The 22,068-nt window shown below is 33.6% G+C and overlaps 1 protein-coding gene across 1 annotated transcript; it reads left to right on the top strand.

Annotated features, from left to right (window-relative positions):
- The first annotated feature begins 19,108 nt into the window (after nt 1-19,108).
- LOC108452274 (GLABRA2 expression modulator-like) lies at nt 19,109-21,553 on the top strand. Its single transcript, XM_017750049.2, has 4 exons — nt 19,109-19,830; nt 19,917-20,018; nt 20,504-20,775; nt 21,098-21,553. Exons 1-4 carry the CDS (start codon nt 19,485-19,487, stop codon nt 21,284-21,286), a joined length of 909 nt encoding a protein of 302 aa, XP_017605538.1. The 5' UTR covers nt 19,109-19,484; the 3' UTR covers nt 21,287-21,553.
- The last annotated feature ends 515 nt before the right edge of the window (nt 21,554-22,068 follow it).

Below are 22,068 nucleotides of genomic sequence, written 5' to 3'. Positions count from 1 at the left end.
AAAGTAAGAGGAACAGTAAAATAGTTTTAACTAGATTATTTAATTAAGAAATAAATAATTTTATAATAATATATATTTTGAAGGCTGATTTACTCTAATAATAAAAAATATATTTTCTTAAATGGGTCATCAAGAGGATTATTTACTGAAAATAATATGTTTAGGAGGGTGGTACATTTCTCATAGGCGGCACTACCAATTTTTTTAATAAATTTTATTTTTTTAAATATTATTTTATTAGTGGTGCCATGTACATAGGCGGCACCACTTTTATATCGGGTCAAAATACGGGTCCAAATACCCATGACGGCCGCGTGTGATGCCACTTGGACTGGCGACACCAGTCGCGCCTATTTGACAGGCGGCACTGGTGTAGTGCCCAATCCTATCACCGCACCCTCATAAGGGAAAAATAATGAAAATGGGAGACCTTATAAGCATGGTCCCCCTTAAGATGAAGGGTGCGGAAGTGAGGAAAAAAAGAGGGAAAGAAAGGAGAAGAAGAAGAAAGAAAGAAAGAAAGAAATGTATGTATTATTTTAATAAATAATAATTTTTAATTTAAAGGGTTTAGTTATATTTTTATGTTGTGAAATTTTATTGTTATTAATTATTATAAATTGTTTATGTTTAGTGTTTATGGTTTAATGTTTTTTATGAATGTAATTTTTTATAATTATTTTAAAATTATTTTGTTAGTAATTTATGATTACGTTATAATTTGTTTGTGTTTTATTTAGTGTTTTGTGAATTTTTATTAATGTAAATTTTGTTTTTTAAAATTATTTTATAGTTATTTTGTTAATAACTTTTTATTAGGTTATAAATTATTGTGTTTGGTTTAGTATTTTTTTTATTAATGTAAAATTATTTTTAAAATTATTTTATAGTTATTTTGTTAGTAATTTATGATTAGGTTATAAATTGTTAGTATTTAGTTTAGTGTTTTGTGATTTTTATTGATGTAAATTTTTTATAATGTAATTTTATTTTATTTTTACTTATTTGAAAATTTTATTGATTTATTGAAATGTTGATTAATTTTTTTATATAAATTTATAGGTTGTTTGAAAGAAACTAAATGTAAGTTTCTATTTTTTATTTTTTATTCGTATTTTTTATGTTTAGATAGTTTTATTTATTTTAATTATATTATTATTATAAACTAACATAAAATTTTTATTGTAGGTAATGAGAGATTTTTATTTTTTTTTGTGTTTTTGTTACTCACATATTTCTTGTGTTTTTCTGCTTCTCAAATTCCAAATTATTTATTGTATTTTTGCAACAAATTAAATGAATTCATTTTTTTAATTGTAGATTTGCAACAACTGGGTTCTTTGATTAATAATGATAATCACATATCAAGTACTATTAATGAGATAGTAATGAAATTGTTATTTGTTACTTATGTCATTTGCAGAACTAAATTAGATTATATTAACTATTTTGCTAATTTAATAATGTTAGGGCCTGTACCTTGCATTGAGGGGTCGTGTTAATAGTGCAGGGTTTCTTCCAGATGAACGCCTAATGCCATACTTGGAGTTAGCTGGATTCAAATCAGCGACATTGATTCGAATCTTTGATCTGCAATACGACTTAATATCCACTTTAGTCGAGCGATGGCATTCGGAGACCCACATATTTCATTTACCGTTCGGGGAGTGCACCATCACTTTACAGGATGTTGCATTGTAGCTCAGGCTCCCCATTGACGGGAATGCGGTCATGAGTGTAAGTTCGATCTCTAGGCCGATTGCCCTTTGCCATGACTTACTTTGATGCTCGCCCAGTGAGGGAAAATTTACGGGTTCGAGGTTTTCATGGCTAAAGGCCAATTTCGAGCATTTGCCAAGTACTGCTAGTGAATGGGAGGTGATGCACGCTGTTCAAGCTTACATTATGCAACTTCTAGGGGGTGTACTCATGCTGGATACAAATGACAATAGGGTCCACTTGATGTACTTGCCCATATTATCTAATTTGCATAACATTCGTTCATATAGTTGGGCGTCCACTGCGTTAGCCATGTTGTATCGTGAACTTTTTTGAACGATAAATCCTTCTATGGTGGACATAGGTGGATGCCTCATATTGCTAGATTTGTGGGCGCTTTGCCGAATGTCCTTCTTGGCATCAATTAGTCACCAATCACATGTATTTCTACTCGTTAATAGGTGATGAATTTTTAGTTGACTTTTTTTTTCGGATTATATTATTTTAACAATTTGTTTTCGTAGATAGAGCACTAATCCAGGTATTGGGAGGTCATACACGGTTCTGATATACCGTTTAATGATTGAGAATCATACTAGAGAGGGGGTAAGTTTTTCTATTATTCATGACATTTTATTATTTTATCTCCCTCAACCCGAGTTAATATAACCATGTTATTAACTATGAAGTTCATTTGGATGCCATATTTTGTCCTAGAAATTATGGCGGTTATTTCCTCATCTGCCCATGTCCACTTAAACTTATGGTGCATTAACGCACCCGTTATCAATTTCTAGACAGTGGAGTGGTATCATAGGGATCGAGTACTCCAGCAGTTTGGTTGTATACAGTATATCCTGACACTTCCAGTACGATTGGGGGACATCCATGGGATTAACAAGAAGGGGAAACATGTAAATGATTGCGCAGAAGTGCATGAAGAATATATTGCAATGTGGAACAACTGGTTGGGGTAGGTACCTCAGATGGATTATGCTTTGCATCTGCAGCCATCGTTAGAGTACATACAGTGGTACTCTGAGATGGCGAAACCATTTTTGTTTGGTGGGCGGTTGATGGTAGTCCCCTCGCACATGGCAGGACTTGGGCAACCCTCTCATCCCCTTCCACATCTGCCTCCTACACCCGAGCCAAAGGCAAAGCCAGAGCTACACTCTGGAGATAGTTCTTACCATCTAGACTTAGAGGGTGATGGCTATTTCCCGGGCTCGGCAGGCCGCGGATAACATTCAGAGTTTGATATCTTTAGCCCACTACCACCGCAGTACTCCACTTCTCTCGGCCCATATCTACCTTAGTACTCCACTCCTTCTGGCTCAAGTTCATCAATGGCGTTTGAGGCATATGATTTTTCATCTTGTATCGCACACCTCCACACGCGGGTGAAAAGAACATTGATCGTCACAATCACTCGCAAAAATGTCGACCTCCACAAAAATATACCCCTAGGACCATACCATCAAACCATCAATTTTAGGGGTTTTTGCAGTTTAAATTGTCAAGTTTGTATTTATTTAATGGCTTTTTTTACCATTTCAGTTATTAATTTAAAGGGGTTTTTGTATTATTTACGTAAAAAAGTGTTATTTAATTTAACAAAAATATAAACATAACAAAATTTAGGCTAAATTTGTAATTCAAATTAGATTAATTGCAACAAATTTTATACAAATTTTAGATCCAGTCTTCTCTACATGTAATGAATGTAATTAATAGGGGTTGAACAACATCTTAACTCTTACTCGATCGTGATGATTGTCTAATATGGTAGTTTTGGTGCGGGCATTTACTCTGATTATGACTGGTTAATCTGTATATGTCACACAGTTTCCCGTCAAATTTCTCTCTAATGTTCATTTCATTATGAATTCTGGATGATTTGCGAATGACCTTTCAAATTCCTACGCAACCCTTTGTCTTGGACAAGCTCGAAAGTCATTAGAGGCACCTTCCATGTAGATAGGTCAGGCAGGATGGGGAACTTATTCTCCCATACATGCAACGTGCACTTGAGGGTGTACACCTCATCGATAAATTGTTCAACATTGAAAGAGATTTTAGCACAAGCTACCACGACATGTGCACAAGGATAATGAAGTGTCTGGAACCTCCTGCAATCGTATCGTCTATTTCAGAGATCAACTCTGTAGGACCTAGGTGGTATATTGGATCGATGGCCGATGGTTTCTATAACTCAAAATGTCTTATTACATCATGAATATACTTCTACATTTATCGACCTCGCCATCCGACGGATTGCAACTATTGCATATCTAACATTTTCGACAAACATGTGCCCCGCATCCATCTAGTTACCTTGTTGCTGCCCCATTCTTGGCATCAAGGTAGCCAACTTGTAGAATGTAGTCGAGAAGACAAATGAAATCGAAAGATGTCATGTTTTCATTAACACGGAGTTAACCCCCTCCACCAAATTAGTGGTCATATAACCATAGGAAAGCCCTCGTCGAAACTTTGAGCCCATTGCCATGGCTCTATGGTACCCAACCATTGTCAGAAAGGTGTGTTCGTGTGACCCTGCATGTCACTCTCAAGTTGAGTCATCCCTTACTGGAAAATGTGTGGATCTAGCTCGCATGCTATGTATGTATTAAGAAAATATAAGTTACAATCTCACCCTAAAACATTAGGTAATATATTGAAAAGGTAAGATTATCCTTTACACATTTTCACAACTTGTCTCCGTCAGTTTGCATTCTTATAATCTCAGTGAAAGTTAGCCGCGATGTGCTGGATACAGTAAAAGGATCTCCATGACACATTGGAACGCCTAATGGTGGTAATTAATCCTTTCCCTCTATCGGAGATGATGCAAATATTATCGTTACCAATAACATACCTCTGCAAGTTCGTAAGGAAGAATTCCTACGACTCTATGTTCTCCTTATCTATGATGGCAAACGCTATCGGGAGCACGTTCTTATTCCTGTCTTGAGCAACCGCAAGAAGTAGGACCTGTGTATATTTTCTATATAGCCAGGTCCCATCTACTTGCACAAACGGCTTACAGTAGGGAAATACATGCATGCATGGATCAAACGTCCAAAACATCCATTGGAAAAATATTTTTCCCGATTGTAATTGGTCATCCGGGTCATAATAAGGTCATATTTGCAACTCAATACAATCCCCGGCACGTATGACAGCATAGCCACTATCCATCCCTGTAGCTCATTGTACGACACATCGAAATCTCCGTACAATTGATCCCTTGCCATCTATTTAGCTATCCATGCCTTCCAGTATGATACTCGATATTAGAATTGTGCTTACATTTTGGCAATCAGTACCGAAACTTTAATGGTCGGCATGTCTTTTACCATTGGCATGATGCATGTAGAGATAGTTCTAGAATCAAGTTTTCGATGATTTTTTGTTATACGTGTTGAAGTGCATGTGTAAGGCCTAACAAAGTTTTGTATCTCCCACATCTGCGACTTCTAAATAAATACGTCTCGTACCCTCTAATTGCAGCCTTCTGCCGACCTCTAACAGTCCCCAATATATAATGTCGGTTTAGACACGACCACTTTGTAGTCCACTAATATATTCATGCTATATCGCTTAATGGCAAATATGCGCTCTTCCTTACTTTCAAATTTTTGGCCCACGAACAACTCCTCAGGATCTAAATTTACGACCAGTCAGGAAGCAGGTAGAATTTTAGGGTACTTTAAGAACTCGGCTGCGTGCGCCGTATCAGGGTCTATCTGCGACATGTGTGCCCCAGGATTATTGTGTATCACAATACGATAAATTTGGTTCCCGACTGAAGATGCGTTAATGTTTCCATAGCCGTTCATGCCTTCGTCGTCAATATCATCCGGGACCTTGTCCACGCCAGGATTACAATCACTATCGACCTCCTGATCAGAAGTACCACTACTATTGTATACATCATCATTAACCATATCAGCCTCAGGTGCAACATTAAGATCGATGTTAATCTCGCATACAGTTGATTGATTATCAACGTATGATATCGGAACCACCATACACTGCTCTTGAGCTCCATGTTCTTCACCTAATGAAGTGGGATCTTCAATTAGCTCCACACCAGCTAACTCAGCAAATAACTGAACCAGTACATTTTGGTTGCTCCGATTCCCACAATAAAGAGTGACCATTGTCTCCACGTTTTCATCGTCTACAAGTTCCATTTGGGTGAAATTTATTGGATCTGTTGAAACTGGAAACTTGAAGAAAAGTTTCGAGATCCTTTGCCCACTATATCTATCAATTTTTGCACTAATCCTTTCATTCATATCATCAAATGAGATATTTCTATTAAATCTCATTTCTATTTGTTGGTGACATTCAAATATACATCCCACAATTGTTTTCAAAACTACTCCATTGAAATAAACGCATACGAAAAATTGCTTATCCATATTCAATACTAAATCTATTAAAAAAACAAATCAAAATTCTCAAAGTAATTTGAACAATAAAAAAATACTTACATAAAAATTTTAATGAATAAAAGATACCAAAATTATAACAATATGCACAATTTTTCATTCATAAGCTAACAAAATTAATAACCCAACAAAATAACTTTCAAATAACATAATAACAAAATTACTAACAAAACTCTCCATTCTATTTAAAAAAGAAATAAACAAAAATACTTATCCTTCTTTTTTTATTTTCCTTCCTTTCTTTCTTTCTTCTCCCTATCTTATTCCTTCTCTTCTGCTAATTTTTTTAAAACTCTCCTACTCCTCTCATCTTCACCTGCAATTAAATAGGCCAAAAATTGGCGACTAATGTCAAGATAGGGGTCACCAGTGGCGCCTACCAGATAGGCACCACCCCTCTTATACCATTCCAGTATTTGTATACGGGCCATGTACCAGATTCAGAAAAATTGTATAAAGTGGTGCCACCAATGTACATGACACCACTAATAAAATAATATATTTAAAAAATAAAAAAATATTAAAAAATTGGTGGTGTCGCATATGAGAGAGGCACCGCCCGCCTAAACATACCAATTCCGTAAATAATCCTATTGATAGCCCATTTAAGAAAATAAATTTTATATTATTAGGGTAAATTAGTCTATTTTGAACAAAAAATAATCAAAAAACCATCATGTGACTTTTTATGATTGATGAAATTTTTTCTAATGTCTGTTAGGGGTGAGTAAAACTCGATTTGATTCGAAAATATCAAAAAAAAAATTGAAATTCGAGCTAGTCGAATTGAGTTATTTGAGTAAACTCAAATAAATAATTTGAGTTTTGAGTTTAAGTCAAGTTGAATTTTAAAATTTGAATTACTTGAATAATTGAATAACAAATTAGTCTAAATACCTTTTTATCTCTATAAATTATGAAAATAAGTAAATTTGTCTCTCTCAACAAAAATTAAAAAAATTCAAAATAATTTTTAAAATTTAAAATATTTATAAAAATTTCAAAATTATATTTTTAAAATATTATAAATTTTAAAAAAATTCTAAAAATATATAAAGAAAGTTAAAAATTTAAAATTTTCTAAAATAATAATTTTGGGACCTAAATAAGTTAATTGATGATCCAAGTTTATAATACTAAAGTATCTTTTTTTTTTTTTTGAAAAAGTTTTAAAATATATATGGTTTTAAATTTATGTGCTCTAACATGGAATTAGGTTGATAACATTGCCATGGGTTTCGTTGACCTTGACAATGTTCAAACCGATTCCTACCATATTACTCTATTAGATATTCTAAGTAACTTTGATGCTCAAGATGTAACACCCCGTACCCAAGACCGTTGCCGGAGTCGAACACGAGGTGTTAACGGACTTAATTCATTAATTAAACAGCTCATACAATTCATTTTAAAATTTCTAGACAAGCTGGCTAACTGCATCACAGTCGCTTTAAAAATCATATCTCGAGTTACGAAACTCGAAATCCAATTCCGTAAATTTTTCCTGAAACTAGACTCATATATATATCTACTAATTTTTTCTAGAATTTTGGTTGGGCCAATTAGTACAGTTTATTAGTTAAAGTCTCCCTGTTTCAGGGTTCAACTACTCTGACCTCTGTGTATTACGAATCAGATATCTCCTGTACAGAGCTTCAATGACTATGCCGTTTATCTCTAATAAAACTAGACTCAATAAGGAATCTGTACATATAAAGCATGGCTTCTAATTATCTTTGTAAAATTTATGGTGAATTTCCAAATTCAGAACAGGGATCCAGAAATCGCTCTGGCCCTGTTTCACAAAAATTTAAACATCTCATAAAATATAGCTCATATACCTGTTTTGCTTATTCCATATGAAAATAGACTCATCAAGCTTCGATTCCATAACTTATTCATTATTTAATTCCATTTCTACTATTTTTAGTGATTTTTCAAACTCACGTCACTGCTGTTGTCTGAATCTATTTTATGGTAAATTTTACCTATTTCATGGTTTCCATGGATTAGCTAGCAATTTGACATACATAATACCAAATATGATCATGATTAGCCATTCCAATGGCTAATCATTACCAAGCATTTCTATTTCCATACCACTCAATAACCATATCATAAGACCATACATATAAAATGATTATAATGCTATACATGCCATACTCAAAATATACAAGCCATTATGCCAAGATGGTATACGGATAGTGTGAGCGTGCCTCCGACCGTTTCCGATTTCGAGCTGGCTTGTCAACACTACAAGGAATGAAAAGGAGGAGTAAGCATAAATGCTTAGTAAGCTCACATGCAAATAGCAAGTAACATAACCATATAAGCAAACATAAAACATCATTTGCATAATCATCACCAAGACATTCATATCACCTTTTCATTTATCATCTTACCATATTGTTGTTATATCGAGTTTTCAACCCGAGGGTTAAGTACATACCTGTTCAAAGTATCCATTTCACAACACTTACCAATACGTCCCTTTCATCTTGAGTATTCCTCCATTTGAGTAGAACTTTACCCATTGAACACATCGGAATATAATTCGGATACATGGAAAGTTTGCACATAAGTGCCACATATGTAGCCAAGCTACCATGTAACCCGCCCATAAGTGAACTCGGACTCAACTCAATGAGCTCGGGCGTTCGCATCCATAAGTGAACTCGGACTCAACTCAACGAGTTCGGATGCCTAGTTACATCTCACGAACTCGGACTCAACTCAACGAGTTCGGACGCTCGCATCCATAAGTGAACTCGGACTCAACTCAACGAGTTCGGATGCCCAAATATCCCAGTGACATGTCACTTGTATCCTAATCCATTCCTAAGGTTCAACGGACCTTTTTCCCAATCATGTGTCTCAACCATCTTCTATGGAATGCCGATACGATACTCGGTAGTATTTCATATTTTCCAAGTATATCACATAATTTGACATATTATCAAACAATTATCACAAGTATAATATTTCATAATAATTATCATATCATTTAAAAAAACATTAAAACATTTAAAATAATAACTATGTTACCAACATTTACATATGAACTTACCTCGTATGCTAAAATGGCTATTTTACCATTTCGTCCACAACTTGGTATTTTCCCCATTTTAGCCCAATTTCAGTTTTCCTTGCTCTATCATTTAAAATATAGTCTAATTAGGACTCACATTATTCAAATTGACCCAAAATCATATTTTGGAAAAATTACAATTTTGCCCTAAACTTTTGCATATTTACACTTTTGCCCCAAAGCTCGTAAATTAAAATTCAGCCTATTTTCTTATGTTTTATGACATGCTGATCATTTTTCCTTCTATGGCAACATCAAATTCTCACTCTAACATGTACTTATGACTATTAGGTATTTTTACCGATTAAGCCCTTTGCTCGTTTTCACTTAAAACCGAGTAGCACAAGTTGTCTAACATAATTTAAAACCTCATATTCTATCATAAAACACCAAAATACACAAATTTCACCTATGGGTATTTTTCCAAATATAAACCCTAGGTTAAATTATTGCTAGCATAAGCTAAATCGAGCTAAGGGACTCCAAAAACGTAAAAATCATTAAAAGCGAGGCTAGAACGGACTTACAATCGAGATTGGAAGCTTGAAAACCCTAGCCATGGTTTCTCCTTGCTATATTCGGCCATGGGGTTGAAGATGAGCAAAATTGGCTTTTAATTTTGTATTTTAATTCATTTTACCCTAAATGACCAAAATGCCCTTACTACTAAACTTTCCAAAATTCCATCCATGTCCAATTTTGTCCAGACTTAGAAATTGGTAAAATTACTCTTTAAGGACCTCTAATTAATAATCTAATTCAATTTTATGCAAAATACTTCTAGAACACAAGTTTTGCAATTTATTCAATTTAGTCCCAAATTTCAAATTAAGCACTTTATGCATAAAATTTCTTCACGAAATTTTCACACAATCATGCAATCATATCATAGACCTTAAAATAATCATAAAATAATTATTTATATCTCGGATTTTGTGGTCACGAAACCACTATTCCGACTAGGCCCAAAATCGATATTACAACTCTCCCCTTCAGGATTTTCGTCCCGAAAATCTTACCGAAAAAGTGGTCTTCACTTTTAATCTCATATTTGGTGTCGAAGAACTTGCACTTAGACTGTACCTCAATACATCTCTTCAATTTCTCATATGATCTAAAAGCTTACAGTCTCAACTCTCAACTGTTCTTAAATTTTCAACCCTTCTCAATTTCCCATGATATCATGACATAAAACACGGATCTCGACTTGATTTAATGGAGACCGAATTCCAAGAAATCCAACAATCAAAGAGACCGAAATTCCATGAATCGATGAGTAGGAATTCATTCAATACAGATGTGATTTATAGATCTCGCCAAACATTTAACAATAGGATCCATCACATTTTCCTCTTTCCGTCATAGAAATAATTCTGATATGGCCTCAAGAATAATCCTTCTTATTTCCATCCCAATATCAACATTGACAAGGATAATTTTGATAGATCCCAATGCTCACTTTAACCCTTTAACAACTCCGATTTTATGTAACATCGGTTGCTCTAAACTATCACATTACCTCACCGTCTTGAAACACATCACAATTCATACAACAATACATTCTTGAAAGTCGAAGTCTTTGCTCAATGTAGACTAGTCTAGTTCGAGACGCTTGGTTACCAATATTCTCATCTATCCGAACTCTGTCAACATGTAATAAACTTTTCAGCTTTCACAAGATGGAAACCTTATCATTCGTAGTGACTTAAACTAATATTCAACTCTTTCTAATAAATATAGACTTCTCGTTCAAACTATTTACTCTTTGATCTGCATACAAAATGAAATTCTATTATCAAACTTGGGAAAAATAATCCCGACATAATTGTCACATGAAATCTTTCAAATAAATAATTTACCATACCGACTAAAACTCGCTTTTATCACCTATGCCTTTCTTGATGTCAAATCCTTACGAAATTAGAAAAAATCCCAATACTAAAATCACCACATTACCAAGATCAAATTAGAAGTATAGTCATATTTGACATGATTATCACGAAATGAAGAACGACTTGAACATGAGTCATAATTGACAAATTATGGAACAAAGATAACAAGAAAACCGAATAAAGAAATCCAAGATAGAGAAACCCGAATAAAGAAATCCGAATAAAGAGATCCGGGATAAAGAAACACAAGTTACGATACTATGCCGAGAATCGAAAACCAAATTCATAGAGAAAATACAGAATACCACGATAATTCTTCAAAGAAAGAAAGTCCAAAAGAAAACATTATTTAATCCCACTGAAATCAAATATAACAAGATCAATATATCTTCCCATACATATATATCGGATGAAGCATCAAGTAGAAAAACAGAATCATAATATCATATGAATTCTCTCATCAATTCTTATCGATTTAAATGAAATAGAATACCCGATGAAATAGAGCAATATAAATTATAAACCAGTCAGACTACCAATGCTTTCATCCAACACCAAATTAGAAGACATTCCCATATAACAAGAATTTCTTGAAGATCAATAGCCATAGAAATATTTACGAGAACGGGTGAACACATAGAACATCTCAAAAGAGATCGCTAAATCATCCGGTCATAAGCATCACACTCGGATAATTCACATTTGAAATATCATTTCCCCAACTAGTTCTGCGTCACAAATTTCATATTAAATCATTCACTAAAGAATGTCGGTTCTGAATAAATTTCGATTTACACTTTTCTCGACCTTGCACTTGAGTAATTCGATTTACCAAAGAGAATTCCTTCTCTAATCGGAGACAATGCATAATTCCAATAATCTTTATATCAATCGATACTTTCGACTCGACTTTACTTATCAGCTCATTTTCAATCTCGGATCATACTTATAATTATTCTATCACTTTGAACTCTTTGGGTTTTCAACAGAAACTTATTCAATACAAATCTCATGAAATTCCATTATAAGTACCACTTTGGTAAGGGGAGGGTTGTAGGACCTCGACTCGACTTTCTTATACATACACATATGACACAACTTCCATCATCATAGTAACATCATCAAAATCATGTCATTCATTCATGTTGGCTTACACCAATTTTCCTATTGTCCCATTTAGACAATATACTTATGCATACATTCTATGTTTTCTAGATAGCTTTACTTATCCATTCAATTAATTAAATTAATTCATGCTCATGACATTATATAAGGCCAAACAAACATAGATATTTGCATCACAATCACAACTTTCATTTCGTGCATCATCATGTACATATCATTACAATCATACAATTCAGGTCCAACAATTTAACATAGATAAGTTCATTTCATTATAATCCTTTATCTCATAAAAAATTGTATATCATTAACATTCATCAACATTCAACGTCCAATCAAGACAAGGACATTTTCATTCGTATTATGATATTATGACCTTTATTCATACCTCTACTACTTTTTATTTATTCCGTTCATCTTATCAAGTAAGCTACATACACTACATCGTATGAGCATTAAGCAAATATAGATATTTATCACAACATGAACTTTCATCTCACATATTATCACATATGTATCATAAACTTTTATTCATACTTTTTTGAACCGAGACTTATCATAATCATAATTTTACTCAAATATCTTCACATAACATTGAACATGGTCGGCACAGCTCGGTTGGAGAGTACCCTGTCTAAATAAGACGGTACTTATACGCGTCGGAAGACATCACACTATCACAGATCAGGGCATGTATAGCTAAACTTTTACACATGCTAGGTTAGTCCGAGAACCAACTAAACCTGCTCGATACCACTAAATGTAACACCCGCACCGAGACCGTTGCGAGTCGAACACGAGGTGTTAACGGACTTAATTCATTAATTAAACAGCTCATACAATTCATTTTAAAATTTCTAGACAAGCTGGCTAACTGCATCACAGTCGCTTTAAAAATCATATCTCGAGTTACGAAACTCGAAATTCAATTCCGTAAATTTTTCCTGAAACTAGACTCATATATATATCTACTAATTTTTTCTAGAATTTTGGTTGGGCCAATTAGTACAGTTTATTAGTTAAAGTCTCCCTGTTTCAGGGTTCAACTACTCTGACCTCTGTGTATTACGAATCAGATATCTCCCTGTACAGAGCTTCAATGACTATGCCGTTTATCTCTAATAAAACTAGACTCAATAAGGAATCTGTACATATAAAGCATGTCTTCTAATTATCTTTGTAAAATTTATGGTGAATTTCCAAATTCAGAACAGGGGATCCAGAAATCGCTCTGGCCCTGTTTCACAAAAATTTAAACATCTCATAAAATATAGCTCATATACCTGTTTTGCTTATTCCATATGAAAATAGACTCATCAAGCTTCGATTCCATAACTTATTCATTATTTAATTCCATTTCTACTATTTTTAGTGATTTTTCAAACTCACATCACTGCTGTTGTCTGAATCTATTTTATGGTAAATTTTACCTATTTCATGGTTTCCATGGATTAGCTAGCAATTTGACATACATAATACCAAATATGATCATGATTAGCCATTCCAATGGCTAATCATTACCAAGCATTTCTATTTCCATACCACTCAATAACCATATCATAAGACCATACATATAAAATGATTATAATGCTATACATGCCATACTCAAAATATACAAGCCATTATGCCAAGATGGTATACGGATAGTGTGAGCGTGCCTCCGACCGTTTCCGATTTCCGAGCTGGCTTGTCAACACTACAAGGAATGAAAAGGAGGGAGTAAGCATAAATGCTTAGTAAGCTCACATGCAAATAGCAAGTAACATAACCATATAAGCAAACATAAAACATCATTTGCATAATCATCACCAAGACATTCATATCACCTTTTCATTTATCATCTTACCATATTGTTGTTATATCGAGTTTTCAACCCGAGGGTTAAGTACATACCTGTTCAAAGTATCCATTTCACAACACTTACCAATACGTCCCTTTCATCTTGAGTATTCCTCCATTTGAGTAGAACTTTACCCGTTGAACACATCGAATATAATTCGGATACATGGAAAGTTTGCACATAAGTGCCACATATGTAGCCAAGCTACCATGTAACCCGCCCATAAGTGAACTCGGACTCAACTCAACGAGCTCGGGCATTCGCATCCATAAGTGAACTCGGACTCAACTCAACGAGTTCGGATGCCTAGTTACATCTCACGAACTCGGACTCAACTCAACGAGTTCGGACGCTCGCATCCATAAGTGAACTCGGACTCAACTCAACGAGTTCGGATGCCCAAATATCCCAGTGACATGTCACTTGTATCCTAATCCATTCCTAAGGTTCAACGGACCTTTTTCCCAATCATGTGTCTCAACCATCTTCTATGGAATGCCGATACTGATACTCTGTAGTATTTCATATTTTCCAAGTATATCACATAATTTGACATATTATCAAACAATTATCACAAGTATAATATTTCATAATAATTATCATATCATTTAAAAAAACATTAAAACATTTAAAATAATAACTATGTTACCAACATTTACATATGAACTTACCTCGTATGCTAAAATGGCTATTTTACCATTTCGTCCACAACTTGGTATTTTCCCCATTTTAGCCCGAATTTCAGTTTTCCTTGCTCTATCATTTAAAATATAGTCTAATTAGGACTCACATTATTCAAATTGACCCAAAATCATATTTTGGAAAAATTACAATTTTGCCCTAAACTTTTGCATATTTACACTTTTGCCCCAAAGCTCGTAAATTAAAATTCAGCCTATTTTCTTATGTTTTATGACATGTTGATCATTTTTCCTTCTATGGCAACATCAAATTCTCACTCTAACATGTACTTATGACTATTAGGTATTTTTACCGATTAAGCCCTTTTGCTCGTTTTCACTTAAAACCGAGTAGCACAAGTTGTCTAACATAATTTAAAATCTCATATTCTATCATAAAACACCAAAATACACAAATTTCACCTATGGGTATTTTTCCAAATATAAACCCTAGGTTAAATTATTGCTAGCATAAGCTAAATCGAAGCTAGGGACTCCAAAAACGTAAAAATCATTAAAAACGAGGCTAGAACGGACTTACAATCGAGATTGGAAGCTTGAAAAACCCTAGCCATGGTTTCTCCTTGCTATATTCGGCCATGGGGTTGAAGATGAGCAAAATTGGCTTTTAATTTTGTATTTTAATTCATTTTACCCCTAAATGACCAAAATGCCCTTACTACTAAACTTTCCAAAAATTCCATCCATGTCCAATTTTTGTCCAGACTTAGAAATTGGTAAAATTACTCTTTAAGGACCTCTAATTAATAATCTAATTCAATTTTATGCAAAATACTTCTAGAACACAAGTTTTGCAATTTATTCAATTTAGTCCCAAATTTCAAATTAAGCACTTTATGCATAAAATTTCTTCACGAAATTTTCACACAATCATGCAATCATATCATAGACCTTAAAATAATCATAAAATAATTATTTATATCTCGGATTTTGTGGTCACGAAACCACTATTCTGACTAGGCCCAAAATCAGGATATTACACAAGATGTTTATTGTGCTTTAACTCATTTTAGAAATCAACTTTATAATCCAAAGACTTCTAAGGACTTATTGGTGCATGAACCCGCTTTGAGATATATTCATCAATTTTTACCTTTTAGTTTTTCAGGTCAAAATGATTCGTCATCTGTTTTAACTAAAACTGAATTGTTTTTTTTTTTTGTGTGTGTGTGGTGTATGCATGCTAGTTTTAAAGTTAATTTAGGATATTGGTTTACACAAAACTTTCATGCTGTTTTAAGCTCTAATCGACCACTAATACTTGGGCCGTATATTACAAACTTAACCTCTCAACTTTTTCCCTCTAAAGTTGATTTCTTGTCCTTAACATGTGCATATACTATGGATAGTCTAGATAAATATTATTTGGATTCTATGAGTTTACTTGCCGGCAACCCTACTGCATATTATTTTGTTCCTCCAGGTACATGAACTACTCGTGGAAATAAGGTCTTTCGCCAACATCCACACTTCACTACTAGATAGCAAGAGGAGTAGCCTCCTTTATCTATAGAGGCACATTTAAGTCGGATCGAAACTCGACTCGAAGCAGTGGAAATCCAAGTCTCTACAATCCTTGACATCCTGCAAAGTCATTGCCCCCTAACACCAACAACATCGTTAAAAACACATGAGGAGTATGCATGATTGATCGATTTTTGTTGCATGCTTCTCTTTTGCATATGTTCAATCTTATGCTAGATTTATTCGATAGTTTATTTGACATTGAGCCTCTAATCTCATTACTTAGTTAATTTGGACAAATGGGTAGTTTTTGAATAAAGTGTTCAAGTATCTAGATTAATCGACATGTGTGTTTTAAAGTTGATATATGTAACTAGATTTTTCATAAAAATTGATTGTTTGGAAAAAAATATTTGCTTTTACATAAATAAATAAATGCTCAAGTTATGAGTGAAGGTTTCGAAAAAGTAACCAAATTTATTAATCAGGATGAAGTGCTGGGTTGTTATCTCATCTCGCGTAAAAGAGTTTGAGTGACAAATTGAAAACTTACAATAATTCTGCTAACTGAGATTTCAAAAAAACATGGAAGATTGTTTGAATTGAGTAACCGAGGTAGGGTGCTTAGGTTGTCACCTTAGTTCACGTAAAAAGGTTTGACCACGTTTAAAATTAAAAAAAATAATAAAAAATTATTACTGCATGATTAATTGAGAATAATACATTACAAATTTTGGTTCAAACTTAATTTAGTGAAATGATTTACTTCACATGTTTCAGTTTTATGACACTTGTTGATCAAACTAGGTATTTTAATATTTATTTATTTATTTATTGCCTATATTGTTGACATCGATTATGGATGCAAAAAAGAGACTTGATTTTTAATAAATTATTGAATAATTTCTAATGTATAAAAGTACAATATGCTTGAGGGTAAACATGAGCTAAGTATGGGGGATTTGATAACATGTTAAATTTGCATGATTTCTTGTGTTTAAATTGATTAATTCTTGAATTGATCCCTGTTGAATTAGTGATTTTATGTTTTAATCCTGTCAGGAATGCAATTGGGATGATATGAATTAAAAAATGAGTAGAAAATAACTAATTTGTAGCACAATCAGTAAAGTGAGGCCGAACCAAAAATGTGGAAATAGTCAAAGACTCATCAGATTTCTTTTGAATTTGTAAAAGCTAAAATTAGAAGAAAATATAAATTTATTTTTTTAATTTTAATTTTGTAGTGGATAGTTAGGTCAAATTTAGTAAATTATATATATATAAATATGGCCTTTATGGTAGCTTGAAAATACACTTGATTTCACTTGGAATTAAACAAGAATTATTTTATTTCTTATCCAAATTCATGCGTCAGTGGCTTACTACAACCCCATTTCCATTTTCTTGTTTTTGCAAAATTTGTTTAATTCCTTTCCAAGTCCCCTCCCTTTCCAACTTTCATCATTTTCATTCAAATCCACTCCATAGCTAACCAAAGCATGATTAAATCCATGCTTTGCTAAATCCTAACTTAGCTTTAGGCTGGTATTCTTTCCGGTCAAGAATCGTGAGATACGTATCCGTACTAAAAATCCTTTCAATCGGTATTCACTATTTTTTCTAAGTATCAGGATTGACAATTTCATCCATTAAAGTTGACTCGATTTCAAATCAAAAAGCGCATTGGGTTGGAGTCGTGTTTGCAGACAGTTAGAGAAACAAGTCGGCCATGCTATATTCGGATCTCTGAGAACAAATTAAGGGAGAAGTGATCGTGTTTAAACGACCCACGCGATTGAGGAAGTTAATCCGAGTTGGGTTTTTTAGAATGCAAGGTTGGCAGAATCTTGAATCGGGAACGCGTGTAACTCGGTTTGATAATCTGTAACGGTTGGTTTGCAAGTTGTATCGGGACCAACTACGAGAGGAAGAATTGGCGGTTAGGACGTTTTTAACTGCTATAACCAGCTTATTGTTTGGAGGAGAAAATTAATTTTTGAGGATCGATTCAAAATCCGGAATCCACTGAGTCTAAGGCTAAGGCTTATTATATCTGTTTACAAAATTTGAATTCATTTCCCAATTTAATTTAATTTCTAATTTATTTAATTATTTATTTATGTTGTTTCAATTATTTAATTTCTAAACATTTCAAAACTCTCCTGATTTATTTGTTTATTTTTCAGTAGGTCCGTTTGGAGTCGTTGGCAGAACTGTTGGCACGACTATTGCCACGATTATCGACACGACAGAAATTCTGATCACAAGTTAAACGCGAAAGTTAATTATAATACCAATCCCTGTGGACTCGACCCTACTACCACTCTTCACTACTATTTAGAGTTATTTTAATTGTAGAAATTATTTTTGGTGATTTCGACGCCCATCATAGGTATATTGTAACAATATTTTAATTTGACATGTTTTATTTTTTAATTTAATTCGAACAATTTCACTCGATTTGACTCGACTTGAATTTCATTTCACTTGATTTGATTCGAAAAAAATTTCAAATCGAATTAGAATGATAAAATATAACTCGTCAACTCGAAATTTTTTTACTCGACTAGATTGAGCACTCACCTCTAACGTCCATTTAAGAATTAGATTAAAGAACATAACATAAAAATATTTTAAATACCTAATTGAGTAAAAGAAATTGGATATCAAAGTGAGAAAACATATATACTTTAAGGGTCAAAATATGTATTAAGCCTAACATAAATTTAGCCACAATATATTTTAATATTAGGTTTATTGTAGATTATAGTAATTTATTATAATTATAGTAAAGATTATTTATAACTTTAAAATACATTTAAAATTTCTTCCTCCATAAATCTTATGTTGCAAAGAGTAAATACATTTAAAAAGAAAAGAAAAGGAAAAGTTAAAAAGAAGGATAAGAATCAGATTGGCGCTAAAAAAGGTCATCAGGTTGGACGGTTCCGCTACCATCGCAGGACCGTACTTCCCGCCAAACTCATCTTTCCCGAACTCCCAAATATTTTCTTCAAAAATGGAAATAAATAAAAAGCAATTTTCTTAAAAAATAATAAAAAATAATTTTCAAATGAGATTAATTCAAACCAAATCCCAAATAATAACAAAAGAAAGAAAAAGCAACAGTCAAAATCCTTCACGCGCCGCTTCACGCGCAGCTGTTTTTTTTTCTCGGAACGTTCTAAAAAAATGGAAAAAATGAAGAAGGAAACCGAGCCAAAGTCCAGCTCAACGCAATCTATGGCTCAAGAACCGAATGCCAAAGCGGACCCGAAAAACTCGGATCCCGAAATGGACGCGGAGGGCTTTGTTATTGTGCCAACAACAGAGCCAGAGAAAGAGAAAGAGAAAGAGAGTCAGATTCAAAGCGAGCAATCACCGAACCAAGCACAATCGGGATTGAGGAACTCGGTTCATCCATTGGATAGTGGATCGCCTGCTGCGGATCGCGACGCTAACATGTCCGCTCCTAACAGATACAATCCTAACCTTGCTCAGGCTCCCGCTATGGATTCTTCTTCGGCTTCTTTCAAAGGCAAGTCTTCATGCATTTATTTCTAACAATATCTTTTGTTTTAAATTTATAACTATTTGTATTTCTTTCCTTAAAATTGTAAACAGAGAAGATGGATATAGTGAGGGATGCCTTTTGGAGATGGAAGAGGATAATGGGAGAAGCGACGAAGAAAGCCGAGGATCTTGCCGGAAACACGTGGCAACACTGTATGTTATTTATTATTTTTTATATAAAAAAATCAATTGCCTTTTGTCTTAGTATGTATTTTTAAGTATTGGTAATTTTCCTGTTAATGAGAGATTAGATAGATTTGCTCGTATGTCTTAGGTTTCCATGATTGGAATTGATATTATTGTATGCTTGGTAATTTGATTTTGTTTTAGTTTGCAATGACATCATAATTGATTAATAATCAATTTTCGTTATCATTTATTTGTGATTGGGTTTAATAATCCACTTTTAAACATAATTTTAACATTTTTGATACGATGATTGGGCTTTCTTTTCTTCTCCTCCAGAAATAAGAAATCAAATCCGAGTCATGCTTTAAGAAATGAGAGATATTAGTTAGAATCATATACTATTTCTGATTTCTTATAATGCATGAACCCAATCCTCCCTCTTTCTTCTCAAAGCAGGTTCACATACATAAAATCACTTTAAATAACGTTTCCCTCATTTCTTAAATCAGTAAAAACAAGCCCAAGTCTTGCTGAGGCTGCCATGGGAAGAATTGCTCAGGGAACAAAGGTTTTGGCTGAAGGTGGCTATGAGAAGATTTTTAGACAAACTTTTGAAACAGTTCCTGAAGAGAAACTTCAGGATTGTTTTGCATGTTACTTATCTACATCAGCTGGTCCTGTCATGGGAGTTCTATATGTATCTACAGAAAAGCTTGCATATTGCAGTGACAGTCCTCTTTCATATAAAAATGGTACCCAGACTGAATGGAGCTATTATAAGGTTTTTTTTCTTCAACCCTTACATGCTTGCACTTAGAACATATTGGTTAGAGTGAGGTCCTTTTAGCTGTCTTCTCCATGATGTTACTGTTTTACGGTATAGAAACTTAATGTTGGGGACTGGACGGATAGGTTGAACCGATTGAATTAGGACAAGTGATTTGTTTAGTCTTGTGTCTATTAAACCAGAGAATCTAGAAAAACTGAAAGAAACCAGTTATGAATCCAGTAACTAGAGGTTTCACCGGTTTTACCACCGACATGATATTTTAAACCTTGTTACCGAGTTACGAATCTTGACATTCTTCTGTTTGATAAAACAGGTAATAATCCCATTACATCAACTAAAAGCAATTAATCCATCAACAAGCAAAGTGAATGCTTCTGAAAAGTACATCCAAGTTACCTCTGTTGATGCCCATGAATTTTGGTTCATGGGATTCTTAAACTACGAGGGTGCTGTTCAATGCCTAAAGGAAGTTTTGCAACTCAATAGTTTGCAATCCGTCTGAATACCCTGTTCTATCTGATATAAGCATTTCACTTTGGTCGCATGATGTTTTGTCATAAAAAAAGCATTTATATTTACTCCGCTGCCCGGAACCGTTTGATGATTTACATGCTCTTTGGGAAGCTATTCAATATAATTCTATGGAAATCAACATTAGTTAAATTGTAGAGTTGTTCTCCATTAAAGCTTATGTTGGAGCTTATGTTGGTTGTAAACTTTACTTGCTATAATTCATGAACTAAAAATCATATTGATTGTTTCAGTGAAACCTTTTGTATTCCTTCTCCCATTTGTTTTCCCTTTTTGCACCAGGGATTGGTATCAATATTTAAAATATTCTAGGATCAATTTTACTTAGTCATGAAGGTTTCAAAAATTTACCAACAACTATAAAATAATAATACAAAAAAACTTACCAAATAAATCTCATATTCGCACTTGTCCTATAAGTTTTAGAGCATCAGCTTCGGTTCAATCGTGCGTGCCTTATCAGGCACTTTGACGAAGCGCTCTCGCTTAGTAAATATGTCATTAATGTCTTTTCAGGTCGCTTTTTAAGCATTCAACCTCTTAGAAAAATATGGAAACAATTTTCATCAAAGACAATATTGATATGTTGAGGGCCCGTCGGATCCTAGTAAAGCAAACGACACTTCATAGATTTTTTTCTCCTCTACAATATTATTTACAAAATGTACAAATACTAATATTTTAAAACAATGCATTTTAAAATACTTTAATTTTAAATTTCTTTAAATTTTAGAGTTCTCGCTCCAAACGCAT

This window comes from Gossypium arboreum, chromosome 11, assembly GCF_025698485.1.
Source record: "Gossypium arboreum isolate Shixiya-1 chromosome 11, ASM2569848v2, whole genome shotgun sequence".
In the NCBI taxonomy this organism is placed as follows: domain Eukaryota; kingdom Viridiplantae; phylum Streptophyta; class Magnoliopsida; order Malvales; family Malvaceae; genus Gossypium; species Gossypium arboreum.
Note: the sequence above shows the minus strand (reverse complement) of the source record. Positions and strands in the feature narration are given on the sequence as shown.